The sequence below is a fragment of the Embiotoca jacksoni genome, unplaced genomic scaffold (genome assembly GCF_022577435.1).
Source record: "Embiotoca jacksoni isolate LCO1_2020_lvr unplaced genomic scaffold, fEmbJac1.0.p SCAF_115, whole genome shotgun sequence".
In the NCBI taxonomy this organism is placed as follows: Eukaryota; Metazoa; Chordata; class Actinopteri; family Embiotocidae; genus Embiotoca; species Embiotoca jacksoni.
The window spans coordinates 485,001-497,500 of NW_027185247.1; the positions used below are offsets into that span (position 1 = coordinate 485,001).

Sequence of the window (12,500 nt, forward strand, 5' to 3'; positions counted from 1 at the left end):
ATGATCTCCTGTATCAGGAATGATCTCCTGTATCTGGAATGATCTCCTGTATCTGGAATGATCTCCTGTATCAGGAATGATCTCCTGTCTCAGGAATGACCTCCTGTATCAGGAATGATCTCCTGTATCAGGAATGATCTCCTGTATCTGGAATGATCTCCTGTATCTGGAATGATCTCCTGTCTCAGGAATGATCTCCTGTATCAGGAATGATCTCCTGTATCAGGAATGATCTCCTGTCTCAGGAATGATCTCCTGTATCAGGAATGATCTCCTGTATCAGGAATGATCTCCTGTCTCAGGAATGATCTCCTGTATCAGGAATGATCTCCTGTATCTGGAATGATCTCCTGTATCTGGAATGATCTCCTGTATCAGGAATGATCTCCTGTCTCAGGAATGATCTCCTGTATCTGGAATGATCTCCTGTATCAGGAATGATCTCCTGTATCTGGAATGATCTCCTGTATCTGGAATGATCTCCTGTCTCAGGAATGATCTCCTGTATCTGGAATGATCTCCTGTATCAGGAATGATCTCCTGTATCTGGAATGATCTCCTGTCTCAGGAATGATCTCCTGTATCAGGAATGATCTCCTGTATCAGGAATGATCTCCTGTATCTGTCCTTGTGACAGCGGAGCTGGAGGAGTCTTTTGGAGAACGTCCTCCTCTGTCCCTGCAGCAGGTGGAGAGGGTGGTCAGGATTATCCAATATGGATAGCCGCTGGAAAGCCGGCCTTCTTCACCAGTTTGTTAAGTCTGTTGGTGTCTCCGGCTCCAATGCTGCCCCCTTCCACCTCTCCCCCCCAGCAGACTACTAGAAGTACAGTTCACTGGCCACAACAGATGGTAGAACATCTCCAACATCTCGCTGCACACATTGAAGGATCGAAGTTTCCTCAAGAAAAAGAGTCGACTCATCCCCTTCTTGTAGACAGCGTTCAACTCGGACTCTTCAGTTTATCTAGTCTACTCAGACTCTTTGACGATGCCGTGTGTTAAAGCAGTGGAAGACATCTACGTTGATCTTAGTCCCACACTAGTGGATCATCTGGTAGAAACACTGCAGTATCTCTGCTACAACTCTAGATGATGTCGCCCCTCTGAAGAAGAGAGTCATGAACCAGAGGAAGTTGTCTCCGTGGTACAACTCAGAACTACGCTCTGCTAGGCAGCGACTAGAAAGATGGAAAGGAAATGGAGTTCCACTAATTTAGAAGAGTTTCACCTGCCTGGAAGGAGAGTCTAATATTATATAAGAAAGCTCTTGGTAAGGCCAGAACTTTATATTATTCATCATTAATAGAGGACAACAAGAACAACCCCAGGTTTCTTTTCATCACTGTAGAAGGCTGACAAAGAGTCCCAGTTCTGTTGAGTCCTCTATTCCTTCAGCTCTCAGCAGTAATGACTTCATTAACTTCTTTACTAATAAAATTCTTACTATCAGGGAGAGAATCGGGCCGACCCTTCCTGACACCATCACTGATGTGTTGCTAAGCAACAGCAGCCCTGGAAGCAACTGTAGGACCAGATGTATACTTGGAACATTTCTCTCCTGTTGAGCTCTCTGAGTTAACCAGAGTTATTTCTTCATCTGGATCCTCTAGCTGTCTGTTAGATCTCATCCCAACTAAACTTTTTAAGGAAGTCTTCCCTTTAATTAATACTTCCATATTAGATCAGATCAACCTATCTATTGTAACCGGCTATGTACCGCAGACTTTTAAAGTGGCTGTAATTAAACCTTTACTTAAAAAGCCGACTCTTGATCAGCTGTTTTATGAAACTACAGACCAATTTACAACCTGACGTTTATTTCTAAAACCCTTGAAAAAGTTGTTTCAAATCAACTTTTTGATGATTTACAAAGAAATGATCTGTTTGAAGATTTTCAGTCTTTAAAGTTCATCACAGGGTTCCCCCTGTGTTAGGATCTTTAGATCCATCTGTGTGTGCCGGGGTTAATGATTGATATGTTGTCTGTAGTCTGTCCTCCACCACTCCTGCAATATTACCAACATCTTTAAGTACTTGGGTTGTGTCCAAAAAATAATTAAAATTCTCTTGATGACTTACAAAGCTCTACATGACCAGGCTCCATCATATCTTAGAGATCTTATAGAACCATATAATCCCAGCAGAGCACTTCTCTCTCAGTACGCTGGTCTACTTGTGGTTCCTAGAGTTTCCAGAAGTAGAATGGGAGGCGGAGCTTCAGTGTTCAGGCTCCTCCCCTGTGGAACCAGCTCCCAGTTTGTGTTGGAGGGGCAGAAACCCTCTCTAGCTTTAATATTAGACTCAAAACGCTCCTTCTTGATAAAGCCTATAGTTAGGGCTGGCTCAGGTAGACCTGAACCAACCCTTAGTTATGCTGTTATAGGCCGAGGCTGCTGGAGGACCTCGTTACATGCTGAGCTTCTTTTCTTTCCTCCTACTCTTTAACTGACTCATACCTCACCATCTTCTTCTCTCCCATAGTTTCTTCTTATTATCTGTTGTCTCCATTCAGTTCCTTCACTCGTGTAGTTTCTGTTCTTTCTTTTCCAGATGTCCCGTCATGGAGCTGCATGTCTCTGCTCTGTGATTGTCGTCTCCACCAACAGTTCTTCTCTTCTATCTCTATGCTGTCCTTTTCTCTCTCTGCTCTCCTCTCACCCCAACCGGTCGAGGCAGATGCTCCGCCCACCTCTGATCCTGGTTCTGTTAACAGATGCTCCGCCCACCTCAGATCCTTGTTCTGTTAACAGATGCTCCGCCCACCTCTGACCCCGGTTCTGTTAACAGATGCTCCGCCCACCTCTGAGCCCGGTTCTGTTAACAGATGCTCCGCCCACCTCTGATCCTGGTTCTGTTAACAGATGCTCCGCCCACCTCAGATCCTTGTTCTGTTAACAGATGCTCCGCCCACCTCTGACCCCGGTTCTGTTAACAGATGCTCCGCCCACCTCTGACCCCGGTTCTGTTAACAGATGCTCCGCCCACCTCTGATCCTGGTTCTGTTAACAGATGTTCTCCACCTCTGACCCCGGTTCTGTTAACAGATGCTCCGCCCACCTCTGACCCCGGTTCTGTTAACAGATGCTCCGCCCACCTCTGATCCTGGTTCTGTTAACAGATGTTCTCCACCTCTGATCCTGGTTCTGTTAACAGATGCTCCGCCCACTTCTGATCCTGGTTCTGTCAGAGGTTTCTTCCTGTTAAACAGAGTTTTTCTTCCCTCTGTTGGAGGTTTTTCCCCCTTAAAGAGGAGTTTTTCCTCCAAGCTTATGTGGAAATTGTTGAATTGTTGGTTTCTCTGTATAATATTGTAAAGTTCTGCTGTAAAGACTTGAATGTGTTAAGTGCCATGAAATAACCTGTGTTGTGATTTGGCGCTATATAAATAAAGTTGAATTGAATTGAATTGAATTGAATATATCATCAGGTGTCCTCAATGAAAACCATCAAAGTCTCTGATGAAACTGTCTCTCATGAGGACCACCCAGGACAGGAAGACCAAGAGTTACCTCTGCTGCTGAGGATAAATTCATTAGAGTTACCAGCCTCAGTAACCGCAAATTAACAGCACCCCAGATTAGAGCCCACAGAAATGCTTCACAGAGTTCAAGTAGCAGACACATCTCAACATCAACTGTTCAGAGGAGACTGGGTGAATCAGGCCTTCAGGGTCCAATTGCTGCAAAGAAGCCGCTACTGAGGAAGAAGAAGAAGAAGAAGAGACTTGATTGGGCCAAGAAACACAAGGAATGGACATTAAACCAGTGGAACTCTGTACTTTGGTCTGAGGAGTCCAGATCTGAGATTTTTGGTTCCACCCACCATGTCTTTGTAAGACAGAAAAGGTGAGCGGATGGTTTCTACATGTGAGGTTCCCACCGTGAAGCACGGAGGAGGAGGTGTGATGGTGTGGGGGGGAGGGGGGTTTACTGGTGACACTGTTGGTGATTTATTCAGAATTCAAGTCATACTTAACCAGCATGGCTCCCACAGCATTCTGCAGCGACATGCCATCCCATCTGGTTTGAGCTTAGTGGGACCAGCATTTGTATTTCAACAGGTCGACGACCCCAAACACACCTCCAGGCTGAAGGGCTGTTTGACCAAGAAGGAGAGTGATGAGTGCTGCGTCAGATGACCTGGCCTCCACCATCACCGACCTAAACCCAATGAGATATATATATATATATATATATATATATATATATATATATATACAGTTGAAACCAGAAGTTTACATACACTGTGCAAAAAGACACATAACACTTTTTTTCTCACTGTCTGAAGTTAAATCAGACTAAACCTCTCCTGTTTCAGGTCCGTTAGGATTACCAAAATTATTTAACTTTTGCTAAATGTCACAATAATGAGAAAGAGAATTTCTTAGAGAATTTTATATTACTTTCTTTGAGGTCAAAAGTTTACATACACCAAAAGTACTATGTCTTTAAACAACGTGGGCAAGCCCAGATGATGATGTCATGGCTTTTGAAGCTCCTGATAGGTTAACTGACAACATGTGAGTTAATTGAAGGCACACCTGGGGATGTATTTTAAGGCCACACCTCAAACACTCTGCTTCCTTGTTTGAAATCATGGGAAAGTCAAAAGAAATCAGACAAGAAATCAGGGAGAGAATCGTGGAGCTCCACAAGTCTGGTTCATCCTTGGGTGCAATTTCCAGATGCTTGAAGGTGCCACGTTCATCTGTGCAAACAATTATACGCAAGTATAAACATGGGAATGTCCAGCCATCACACCGCTCAGGAAGGAGACGGGCTCTGTGTCCCAGAGATGAACGTGTTTTGGTCCGACGTGCAAATCAACCCCAGAACAAAAGCTAAAGACCTTGTGAAGATGATGGCTGAAGCTGGTAAGAAAGTGTCATTATCCACAGTAAAACGAGTCCTGCACCGACATGGGCTGAAAGGCTACTCAGCAAGAAGGAAGCCATTACTCCTAAAGAAACATAAAAAAGCCAGATTACAGTTTGCAAAAAGACACAAAGACCTTAACTTCTGGAGACATGTCCTGTGGTCTGATGAAACTAAAGTGGAGCTGTTTGGCCATAATGACCACCGTTACATTTGGAGGAAAAAGGGGGAAGCTTGTAGACCTGAAAACATCATCCCAACTGTGAAGCATGGAGGTGGCAGCATCATGTTGTGGGGCTGTTTTGCTGCAGCAGGAACTGGAGCTCTTCATAAAATAGACGGCATCATGAAGAAAGAACATTACCTGGAAATATTAAGGCAACATCTCAGGACATCAGCCAGGAAGCTAAAACTTGGGCGGAAAGGGGTCTTCCAAATGGACAATGACCCGAAGCATACTGCCAAAATAGTTAAAAAGTGGCTTGAGGACAACAAAGTCAATGTCTTGGACTGTCCATCACAAAGCCCTGACCTGAATCCCATCGAAAATTTGTGGGCAGATCTGAAAAGGCGTGTGCGAGCGAGGCGGCCAACAAACCTGACTCAGTTACACCAGTTCTGTCCGGAGGAATGGGCCAGAATTCCATCAGAGTACTGTAAGAAGCTGGTGGAAGGATACCCAAAACGTTTGACCCAAGTCATGCAGTTCAAAGGCAATGCTACTAAATACTAAGGAACTGGATGTAAACTTTTGATCTTGAAGAAAGTAATGAAAAATTCTCTAAAATATTCTCTTTCTCATTATTGTGACATTTAGCAAAAGTTAAATAATTTTGGTAATCCTAACAGACCTGAAACAGGAGAGGTTTAGTCTGATTTAACTTCAGACAGTGAGAAAAAAAGTGTTATGTGTCTTTTTGCACAGTGTATGTAAACTTCTGGTTTCAACTGTATATATATATATATATATATATGTATATATATATATATATATATATATACATATATATATATATATATATGTATATATATATATATATATATATACATATATATATATATATATATATATATATATATGTATATATATATATATATAGAGAGAGAGAGAGAGAGAGAGAGAGAGAGAGAGAGAGAGAGATAATAGATAGCTAGATATCTATAGATATATATATGCGGGGTCACAACGGGGCCACTTGTCAGGGGGTGACGGTGGGGGGAAGGGGCGGGGCTTCGGGTGAGGACCGGGCTGCAGACAGATCGGTGTCACTGTGCTCGAGGAGCCCAACCGTGCTGAGATGACGGACAAAGAGCAGAGCCAGGTAACTACCCAACTTCTCTGAACGCAGCTGCTTTTAAAGTGAAGCGGAAGTGCAGCTGCTCGTGTTGTCTCGTGGTAAACTTTGTTTTTCTGTGTTTTTACCTGCGGGTCACGCGCGCCTCACCTGTCGCTCATTAGGCCGCATTAACGTCGTGCCGGCGTTGTTCGAAGGTTCGCTCGGTTTCAAACGTCTCTCCGGGCTTCAGGTGAAGGTTCAGGTTCCTCTGACATCACCTGGACGTTCTCCTGTTCTGCTGTGAACACAAACGTTCCTTCACAGGACATCAGAGAACTCCACCAGGTGTGTCTACCTGTGTCTCTCTAGGCTCTGCTTCCACCTTCCCTTCAGACACAGCCACTCTGCAGCCAACACTACTATTTCCATCTTCATCTTCATCATCCTCCTCCTCCTCCTCCCTGCAGTGGGTGTCACCTTGTCCTTCCTTGTGTCCCTCAGCAACGTTCTGTCTCCGTCCTCCTTCATTCAGTCAACTTTGTTCTGACAAAGCTGCTGTTCTTTCTTCATGTATGGAACCTCTGAAGGTCCGATCCGTGGGCCTCTGTTAACCGATCCAGTTCTACAGACCCGATCCAGTTTCCAGAGTGTTTCAGGTTCTGCCCCCCCCCCAACCTTCAGTTCACCACGTGATGCAGAAAGACAACCTCTGATCATAGGAACAAGCGAGCTGCTGAGTCAGCAAAATTCTGCTGGAAACTGGAGGCAGAGCTACAGCTGATCAGAGTTCTAACAGCTGATCAGAGTTCTAACAGCTGATCAGAGTTCTAACAGCTGATCAGAGTTCTAACAGCTGATCAGAGTTCTAACAGCTGATCAGAGTTCTAACAGCTGATCAGAGTTCTAACAGCTGATCAGTAACGTGTGTGACGGTGTAATGTGTGTTGAAGATGGTGAACCGTGAGCGGCTGCAGGCCCTGGAAACCTGGCTGAACAACACCAACACAACGCTGACTCAAGTGAACGGCCAGAGGAAGTACGGAGGCCCACCAGAGGGTGAGACAACTAACCAGCTGCAAGAGTCACTCTGACACACACACACACACACACACACCTGTCATCATCACGTGGTGACATCATTTCTACTGATGAGTATGTCAGTTTATCGGAGTGATCAGAGCAGGAGGAAGTGTGAGGCCTGCACCGTGTGAGGAACAACGTGAGGAAGACCTCCGATGTTCTACGACATTAATTACCATGACAACACGACTTGGTTAAATATTATAATGACAACATGATGTGGTTAAATATTATAATGACAACACGACTTGGTTAAATATTATAATGACAACATGATGTGGTTAAATATTATAATGACAACACGACTTGGTTAAATATTATAATGACAACACGACTTGGTTAAATATTATAATGACAACATGATGTGGTTAAATATTATAATGACAACATGATGTGGTTAAATATTATAATGACAACATGATGTGGTTAAATATTATAATGACAACACGATGTGGTTAAATATTATAATGACAACATGATGTGGTTAAATATTATAATGACAACACGACTTGGTTAAATATTATAATGACAACATGATGTGGTTAAATATTATAATGACAACACGACTTGGTTAAATATTATAATGACAACACGACTTGGTTAAATATTATAATGACAACATGATGTGGTTAAATATTATAATGACAACACGACTTGGTTAAATATTATAATGACAACACGACTTGGTTAAATATTATAATGACAACATGATGTGGTTAAATATTATAATGACAACACGACGTGGTTAAATATTACCAAGACAACACGATGTGGTTAAATATCACCATGACAACATGACATGGTTAAAAATTAGGACGACAGCACGATGTGGTTAAATATTATGACAACAACATGATGTGGTTAAATATTACCATGACAACACGACGTGTTTAAATATTACCATGACGACACCACATGGTTAAATATTACGACAACAACATGATGTGGTTAAATATTACCATGACAACACGACATGGTTAAATGTTACCATGACAACACGACGTGGTTAAATATTACCATGACAACACGACGTGGTTAAATATTCCCATGACAACACAATGTGGCTCAATATTACCATGACAACACAGCTTGCAGTAACACATGGAGTTTCCTTGTCAGCTGGACAGTTGGTGTATCTATGCATTACCACACAGATTCCAGCAGGTGGCGATTCTCTTCCAGCACGATGCTTCACATCACTCTGCAGGATTATTATTATTATTGTCATTATTATTATTATTATACATGAAACACCAACATGATGATGACAGAGTTACAGTTTTACTGTCAGCCATTAAGGTCTACAGAAAATTCCCTTTCCAACTCTACACCACCTCATAGCATCTCTAAAGTTTAGAGGAAGATATGATGGAGCCCCTCACCTCATTCCTCTTGATTTGATTGCTCAGTGTGGGACGGCCCCGCCCCCGCAGCCCGCTGCGAGGTCTTCATCAGCCAGATCCCCCGGGACACCTACGAGGACCTGCTGATCCCCCTGTTCAGCTCCGTGGGCCGGCTCTGGGAGTTCCGGCTCATGATGAACTTCAGCGGCCAGAACCGTGGCTTCGCCTACGCTAAATACGGCTCGTCGGCCGTCGCTACCGACGCCATCCGTCTGCTGCACAACCACATGCTAGAGCCCGGCTTCCGCCTCAGCGTCCGCCGCAGCACCGAGAAGAGACACCTCTGCATCGGAGATCTGCCGGCGTCCACCAGGCAGGAGGACGTCCTGCAGGTACAGATCAACTGCAACGTTTCATTTAGCCGAAGGACGAAAAGCATCAGTAGATAAATCTACAAATGCAGCAGGGCGACGCCCACTGAGCAGCACCATCAATACCCTCCATCAGGAAGAGTTCAGAGTCATTGAGCAGAACCTGAGTTCAACACGTCTGATGTTTCTTTGCTCCAGTTTCAGGTCTGCAGTGACATCACACGTGTTCACGTATTGCTGGTCACGTTGACGTGTGGAACTCAGTGATGATGTCGATCAACAGATGACTCTGAATACTTCCTCATGGAGGTCGTTGCTTGCTGCTGCTCCTGGTTGGGGCATAAGAAGATGTTCTATGACACACACACACACACACACACACACACACACGTAAACATGAGAAGGTGTCCGTTTGACTGTGTTGGATGTGAAGTCAGCGGAGTTTTGAGTGACAATTCGTACCTGTCAGGTGTCCTGAGACGACTGACGAGTGATCTGGTTCCATTTCCATCAGACCAGATGTCACATGTATGTGATCTGGAACACGTGTGTTCTGTGTGCCGCCAGGTGCTGCGGATGGTGTCGGACAGCGTGGACCGGGTGTCCCTGAAGGCCGGGCCGGGTATCGAAGGGGTGTCGGCCGTCGTCGCCTTCTCGTCCCACTATGCCGCCTCGATGGCCAAGAAGGGGCTGGTGGAAGGTCTCACCTGTCTCACCTCTATCACCTGTTCTCATCTGTATCACCTGTCTCACTTGTTCTCACCTGTATCACCTCTATTACCTGTATGACCTTTTCTCACCCGTTCTATTCAATTCAATTCAATTTTATTTAGGAAAGAAAAGAAGCTCAGCATGTAACGAGGTCCTCCAGCAGCCTCGGCCTATAACAGCATAACTAAGGGTTGGTTCAGGTCTACCTGAGCCAGCCCTAACTATAGGCTTTATCAAGAAGGAACGTTTTGAGTCTAATCTTAAAGCTAGAGAGGGTTTCTGCCCCTCCAACACAAACTGGGAGCTGGTTCCACAGGGGAGGAGCCTGAACACTGAAGCTCCGCCTCCCATTCTACTTCTGGAAACTCTAGGAACCACAAGTAGACCAGCGTACTGAGAGAGAAGTGCTCTGCTGGGATTATATGGTTCTATAAGATCTCTAAGATATGATGGAGCCTGGTCATGTAGAACTTTGTAAGTCATCAAGAGAACTTTAAATTATATTCTTGATTTAACAGGAAGTCAGTGAAGAGAAGATAAAACTGGAGAAATATGATCTCTCTTGTTAAATCCCGTCAGTACTCTTGCTGCAGCATTTTGGATCAGCTGCAGGTTTTTAATGAGTAATTTGGACATCCTAACAACAAGGAATTATAATAATCTAGTCTAGAAGTAACAAACGCATGAATGAGTTTTTCTGCGTCACGCTGAGGAAGGATTTTCCTGATTTTATTAATATTACGTAGATGAAAGAAGGCAGTTCTGGAGATTTGCTTTATACGGTGGCTAAAGGACAAATCCTCATCAAAGATGACTCCAAGGTTCCTCTCAGTTTTGCTGGAGGCCAAGACAACGTCATCCAGAGTAACTAAGTGATTACAGAAAGAGTTTCTGAGGTGTTTAGGACCAAGTACAAGAACTTCTGTTTTTCTCACCTGTTCATGGAGCAGGATGGTTGTTTTATTTTTTTATATATATAATATTTTACATTATTTCATAAATTTTATGAAATGCTATTGATGTTTCTGGCTCCTCACTTTTCTTTACTCCTCCCTCCTCCTCCCCTCCTGTCTGCAGCCTTTAAGAAGAGGTGTGCGTTGACCGTCTCCATCAGGTGGCAGTCAGCAGAGAAGCCAACTACTCCAAAGAGCCTGCTCCTCCCCCCCCCCGCCGCCCCCCATTTCTCCTCCGTGTCTGCTCCCTCCGTCCGCCCCCCCCAGTTTCTGCAGAGCCGTAGGAGGACTCCCCCCCTCTTTTCTCCTCCCCCCCTCACCGGTGTGTGGGGCGTCTCCTGTGCTGCTCCTCCTGAAGGTGTGTGAGGAGAACGGTGTCGGCCCGCCACGCTACGAGCTGCAGTTCATCCACACGGGGCCCGACGGCTTCCTGCACTTCAGCTACCAGGTGCACATCCCTGGGGTGGGCGTGGCCTTCAGGGGGCTGGTTCTAGTCCTGCCAGGCCTCAGCGCCAGCACTACGGAGGGAGAGGCCCGCCGGGCCGCAGCGCAGCAGGTCCTGCAGGACCTGTGCAGCCGGCAGCTCCCGGCCTGAGCGGCCATCATCCGGCTGTCGCCACGGTTACGTACAACGTTTAAACCGATGTCGTTTGACTTCTGCATGTTTTTATGGTCTTGTTTTGACTCGAGTGGTTTGTTTTATGCATGCGTTTTATTGTGTTGTGTTCCCGACCTGTTTCTCAAGTAAATGAGATTTAAAACGAGTGCTGTGTTGCTGCTTCCTGTGTGTGTGATCAGCTAATCATAAAAAAAACAAACACTGTTCTGTAACAACACTCTCCACTCTGTGCGTGCGGGGAACCTTTAGAACTAGAACCTCGTGATCTGGTCCCAGAGTCCGGCTCTGGGCCGACACGCTGCAGTCCTCCTCCTCCTCCTCCTCCTCACCTGTGATGTCATCAGAAACAAAAGCAGGGGAAACCCAGAGGGGCTGATCATGTGATTGATCAGCTGGAGGGATGCTGCTGTGACTGGTCCCCGCCCTTAACCCTCCCACAGTGTAACAGTAGACCTCCGTCATCAGTGTGCACACTAACAGAGGTGTTCTCCGTCCTGTCACTAGAGGGAGCAGCTGGTCTGATGAAAGGGAGGCAGGTCAGGTGACATGTCCAACAGAAAGCTTTATTTGAGACACTGAGCAGGTCAAGTACAGGTGGACATGGAGACAAAACAAAGGGGACATCAGCTGTTATATTGGAGACACCAACACGTGTCCATCAGTACACTCCTCCTCCTCCATGTGTTTTCATGCTCTACAGAGAACTTGACAGAGAACTCTGTACAAGGTTTTGCAGGTCCAATGGACCAATCAGGGGAGGCGATTGGTGTTATACTGGACAGGGGGGAGGGGCTACGCCTGCGATGTCCTCCTCCTGATCTCAGCGATGAGATCAACTCTGGATATGTCCACCTGAGACACAGCAGGGACAAGAGGACAGACAGCTGCTTCACTCAGACTCAGAGAGCGAGTGTGTGTGTGTGTGTGTGTGTGTGTGTGTTGGTGTGTGTCCTACCTCCTCCCTGGTGTCCACCACCCTCAGTTTGACCACCCCATCCTTCAGCTCCTGTTCTCCCAGTATGGCCACCAGGGGGACCCCTAATTCCTCACAGTGCTGCAGCTGACTCAGCAGTTTGGGGTTTTTCTTGTACATCACCTCCGCCTGGACAGGGACAGGGACAGGGACACACAGTGGACAGTGTTGTTACAGTACAGTGTTATTTTTTATGATTAGCTGATCACACACAGGCCCACCTTGATCCCAGCGTCCCACAGCTCCGTCACCAGTCTCAGTCTCTCCTCCAGGAGGTTCTTCTGGGCCGACGCTATC

At 45.6% G+C, this 12,500-nt stretch overlaps 2 protein-coding genes across 3 annotated transcripts in view; one reads left to right on the forward strand and one right to left on the reverse strand.

The window, feature by feature from the left end:
- Nucleotides 1–7,103: 7,103 nt before the first annotated feature.
- On the forward strand, nucleotides 7,104–11,369 carry LOC138194828 (dead end protein 1-like). The gene is given in 5 exon segments (XM_069143833.1): nucleotides 7,104–7,209; nucleotides 8,643–8,968; nucleotides 9,515–9,647; nucleotides 10,736–10,820; nucleotides 10,822–11,369. Coding segments are annotated over 5 exon segments (1,035 nt in total). The 3' UTR covers nucleotides 11,207–11,369.
- Nucleotides 11,370–11,774: 405 nt separating this feature from the next.
- LOC138194826 (histidine--tRNA ligase) overlaps nucleotides 11,775–12,500 on the reverse strand; it is a 9,637-nt gene continuing 8,911 nt past the window's right edge. For both annotated transcript variants that reach the window (XM_069143831.1, XM_069143832.1), the window contains 3 exons: nucleotides 12,425–12,500; nucleotides 12,186–12,332; nucleotides 11,775–12,082 (listed from right to left, as the gene is read on the reverse strand). The exon at nucleotides 12,425–12,500 is cut by the window's right edge and continues 41 nt beyond it. In XM_069143831.1, the coding sequence (XP_068999932.1) occupies nucleotides 12,023–12,082; nucleotides 12,186–12,332; nucleotides 12,425–12,500 (283 nt within the window). In that variant the 3' untranslated portion in view covers nucleotides 11,775–12,022. The remainder of the gene's footprint in view (nucleotides 12,083–12,185; nucleotides 12,333–12,424) is intronic.